This window comes from Emys orbicularis, chromosome 7, assembly GCF_028017835.1.
Source record: "Emys orbicularis isolate rEmyOrb1 chromosome 7, rEmyOrb1.hap1, whole genome shotgun sequence".
NCBI classification, from domain to species: domain Eukaryota; kingdom Metazoa; phylum Chordata; order Testudines; family Emydidae; genus Emys; species Emys orbicularis.
The window spans coordinates 68,593,792-68,598,576 of record NC_088689.1 but is presented as its reverse complement, the minus strand read 5'-3'; the positions used below and the strand labels follow the sequence as shown (position 1 = coordinate 68,598,576).

At 64.3% G+C, this 4,785-nt stretch overlaps 1 protein-coding gene across 1 annotated transcript; it reads right to left on the bottom strand.

Annotated features, from left to right (window-relative positions):
* Positions 1 to 1,299: 1,299 nt before the first annotated feature.
* SPRN (shadow of prion protein) lies at positions 1,300 to 1,719 on the bottom strand. The gene has a single exon (XM_065407641.1). The coding sequence runs from the start codon at positions 1,717 to 1,719 to the stop codon at positions 1,300 to 1,302; it is 420 nt and encodes a 139-aa protein (XP_065263713.1).
* Between the last annotated feature and the right edge of the window lie 3,066 nt (positions 1,720 to 4,785).

Here is a 4,785-nt window from a genome sequence, read left to right as displayed (position 1 = left end):
CCGCTCCACAGCCCTATCCAAAGCAGCTGGAGTATTTGCTGGGAGGTGGCTTGGCTGGGCCAGGAACACAGTACAGCTCTGCATGGCTGCGCAGCTCAGTCAGGGCGTAAGTCAGGGCAACCTGCAGCTGAGCGGCTCCCAAGGCAGGGCTACGGCTGGTAGTGCTGTTCAGGCCTTCTCCCCGAGCAGCCTGGCTCGACGGACCTCATTTGGGCAGTGAGTTCGTGGAAGCCAGTCCGTCCTGGTGGGCGCTGCTGAGATCAGTGGGGCTCAGACCCCTTCAGCCAGTGTCCGGCAGTCTGCGGGGGGGCAGGGGTGTTCTGGGAGTGCTGAGGAAGCGGCGGCTGGGCAAGGAGGGCCCTTGGGCGTGAAGGAGCCAGGGGACTCATCTCTGGTTTGGGAGCAGCTGGCTCTAATCGTTGCCTCCATCTGTGGAATCAATCGGCACCATCCTCACCAGCCTGAGTCAGTGCCAGCGGTTGGGGTTCAAGCCAGGAGGAGGTTGACTCCCGCTTCACACCCAGCTCCGACCCCCCACATGCTTGGACAGGCTGGCCCAGAGTCCCAGATCCCCACACCCCTTCCTCCCCCTCCCCCAGGAGATCCTGCTCCACATTGGCACTGACATCAGAGTGGAGCTGCTTCCCTCACCATGCAGCTTCACCCCAGCCGGCCTTCACCACAGCCCCCGCAGGACACACAGGGCCGCTCCGGCCTCCCTTCCATGTTACCCCGGCTCGGCAGGAGAGTGGGGCCCCAAGGCAGGGAGCTGGCACGCAAGGCCCTACCCCAGCCTGTGGACCCAGGCTCCGCCCCTCATGCTCTGCCTTATCCTGCGGGCCCTGGCCCCACCCCACCCTGTGGGCCCAGACTCTGCCCCTTGTGGCACAGGCTGGCAGGGCCGGTGCTTTGGGAAATGTCCATGTCAATCAGCATGAGTGGGGACGTCACAAGCTGCAGTGATGGCAGCGCCCGGCAACCTCACGCCACCCACAGCAGCTGCTCCAGGTCCCCCTGCTGGGGGCCTCGGGCTGCACCACCTGCCCTCACCACAGCCAACAGCAAAGCCCCAGTGGGATCAGGCCCCGGGGCACTGCCCCAGCTGCCTCGCTGGCTGCTGCTCCGGCTCCAGCCCGTTGGGCAGTGCAGGCTGCTCCAGCCCCGCGGCAGGCAGGAGAGCCGCTTAGCCTGCAGGGGGCTGGGGCAGACGTAGCTGGATGGGGCTGGTGCTGCCTGGGCCCAGCAGGTGGCGCTCTGCAGGCTCCGACACACGGAGGGTGGGTCGGGCACCATGGGCCCTTACAGGGGAAGGAGCTGGAAGAAGCCAGTCACCAGGCAGAAGGAGATGGCAAGGTGCGCCGTGTCCTGGGCCCGGGCAGCCGAGGTCCACGAGCGGTAGCTGTACACGCTGCTGCCCGTCCTGTTGCCTTCCTGGAACTCAGAGCCGTCATCTGGACCAAGCTCTCCGGAGATCCTCATCCTCCTGTGGGCCGCTCCCGCCGCCACGCCTGCCGCCGCGCCCGCCGCTGCTGCTGCCGCCACCCGCAGCCCCACTCCCGAGGAGCCGTAGCGAGGGGCAGCCTTGGCCCGGCTGCGGGCCATGCCCCGGCCACGGGCCGCCCCCCGCGCTCCGCCCCGCCCACCCTTGCAGGTGACGCTGTCGCAGAAGAAGGCAGCCAGCAGGAGGAGCGTCCAGCAGGTGGCGGTGCGTCTCTTCATCCCGGTGCTACCCCCCGCACCTGGAACGAGAGGGACCAAGAGGCACGTCAGTGCCAGGCTCAGGGCACGGGTGTCGGCGCAAGCGGTGCCGTCCCCCAGGGCTAGGAGGGCCAGGCGCGGTGCCAGCGTTCAGGCTGGGCTGCAGGGGACTCACGCCCCTGCCTCAGCCCCTGACTGGAGTTGGGTGCTAATGGCAGAGCCCCGCCTCCGCTGGCGTGGCTGGGCCAAATCTGAGCGGAGCTGTGCCCCTGTGCGCCAGGTTTCAATGCCAATCAAATTTGGAGTGGCCAGGCGGGTAACCCAGGGCCCTGCCTTAGCAACAATCTGGCTGTGCCCGGCCTGCTGCTCTGAGTGTTACCCTCCCAGCAGGGATTGGCTGCTGGGCTCTGCCTGGGGCTGGCTGACGTGGGGGGCATCCACGGGGACTGAATCCTGGGCAAGCACAGGAACGGCTGCCCCTGAAAGCCAGCCCGATCAGCCCTGAACTGAACTCTGATTCTGAAATCCCAACCCCTCCCCCGCTGCTCCTCCTGGCCATGATCTACTGCCTCCCACCACCAAGGGGGTGCAGGGGTGTGTGGGCAGGCTCAGGGGAATGTGGGGGGTACAGGGCAACAAAAATGATTGATTAGGGGTCTGGAGCACATGACTTATGAGGAGAGGCTGAGGGAACTGGGATTGTTTAGTCTCCAGAGAGAAGAATGAGGGGGGATTTGATAGCTGCTTTCAACTACCTGAGGGGGGGTTCCAAAGAGGATGGAGCTCGGCTGTTCTCAGTGGTGGCAGATGACAGAACAAGAAGCAATGGTCTCAAGTTGCAGTGGGGGAGGTTTAGGTTGGATATTAGGAAACACTATTTCACTAGGAGGGTGGTGAAGCACTGGAATGTGTTACCTAGGGAGGTGGTGGAATCTCTTTCCTTAGAGGTTTTTAAGGCCTGGCTTGACAAAGCCCTGGCTGGGATGATTTAGTTGGGAATTGGTCCTGCTTTGAGCATGGGGTTGGACTAGACGACCTCCTGAGGTCCCTTCCAACCCTGATATTCTATGATTCTATGATTCTAGGGGCTGGAGTGAGGTTGGGGGGCTCTGGGGAATGTGGGGGTGCAGGGGCTGGAAGGGAGTTGGGGAGCTCAGGGAATGTGGGGTGCAGGGGGCTGGAGTGGGGTTGGGGGGCTCAGGGAATGTGGGGGTTCAGGGGGTTGGAGTGGGGTTGGGGGGCTCTGGGGAATGTGGAGGGGTTGGACAGTCAGGGAATGTGTGTGGGGGGGCTGGAGTGTAGTTGGGGAGCTCAGGGAATGTGGGGGTTCAGGGGGCTGGAATGTGAGGGCTCTGGGGAATGTGGGTTTTTGGGGGAGTTGGGAGGCTCTGGGAATGTGGAGGGGTTGGAGGGTCAGGGAATGTGGGGGGAAATGGGGGGCTGGAATGGAGTTGGGGGGCTAGGGGAACATGTGGGGCTGAGGGCTGCAGGGGTTTGGAGGGCAAGAGATAACAGTAACCATCACACACTATTTCACTCTGCCCGGCCAGTCCATCTCCCTGTGCCATAGAGCCCATTTCCCATGTTCCCCTCCAGGAACAGCGCTCACAGGGGCTGGGCTGGGGGCGCAGCAGGTAGGGTCTTGCCCTTGCCCTTTGGCTTTGCGGGAGCTTAGGTTTGCCATGTGCGGCTGGGCTACGCGCCCCGCTGGCGTTGCAGGACATGGCGAGGCCCTGACTGGGATCCAGTGCGGAAGAGGCCAGGTCCTGGCTGGGAAGCCAGCAGTGGGCACATGGTGCCCGATCCACAGGCTGGCAGCAGGGAACCCTGACGGCAGCGATTTGTCAGACCCTCCGCGGCCGAAGGAGCCGATCCAGAGAGATGGGCGCCACCTTGTGCCCCGAGCGCCTATGGCCCAGTCCTGCCAGGCATAGGGCTCCCTCTGTAGAAGCTAATGGGTACACTCCTGGTAGTAAGTGTATGGGGCCCCACTCTGTGTCCTGGCCACCATGCTCCCACCTGGCCCTTCACATGGGCACTCAGAGCTGCTGGCCCTGCCAGCGGGTTGGCCCCAGGACTCCAGGCACAAATCAGCGGTTGTACAAGGCCAGGAACGAAAGGAGGACGCCATCTGCTCTGGTCACCCCAAACTCCTGGGAGCCACACTGCTGAGGAATACGAGGCAGCAGGGCTTGGGCGCCATGGGGGCCCCTGGGTACAGCTGGGCTGGGAGCTGCGGGGCACGGAATGGATGCCCAGGCCTGTAGCCCTGCACACGTGAGCCAAGCTGCACCCAGGCCCTTCACAGAGCCCCCCAGCAGAGGCAGCATGCAACTGGCTGCAGATCACTGGCAATGGAGTGGGGAGCAGTGGGGGAGCTGTGCCAAGGGGAAGCCCCTTGAGGACGAGGGGAAAGGGCTGCCTGCCAGGAAGGGGGTGTCGGGCGCAGAAGGGAAGGCTGGTGCCTGGCTCCCGGAGGGGGTGAGGGATGGAATAGCAGCATCCCCCACTGCCAGGCTGGGAGTCAGCAATGCCCCGCAGCTGCTGTTCCCCCCTCCCCTGTATCTGTGCCACGCAGCAGAGCTGTGCCCACGCTGATCCCAGCCACGCCCTCTGCTGAGCGCCAGGCTGCACACGGCACAGGCATTAGCACGCTCGTTTCTAAGCGACGAGAAGTAGATTCAGCTCCAGCAGAGCAGCAAACCCCTCCCCCATAGCCAAGGCCTCAGCTTCCCTTGGTACTGGCCCCCCGGGCCAGGCAGGTGAGAGGCCAGGATGCCCACCCAGGCTTCCCGAGGGCTGCAAAACTCCCAGCCCATCAGCCAGAGACCCCAGCGACTCTGTGCAGCTGCTCCGAGGGGGAAATCTGCTCTCCGGCCCTGAGCACCTTGATTCCTGCCTTGTCCCTGCTGGTTCCAGGCGGCCAGCCTGCACAGCCTGCGTGGGGCCAGGACTCTGCCAGACGGTCCCGTTCCCTCCGCACGCGCCAGGCTAGCCTTGGCACTAGGCGCCACCTTCCCTGCTGGTCCCCCCAGGCCAGAAAGCTGTGGGCATCCCTGTACGCTCTGCGGCCGGGGCAGAGTCTTC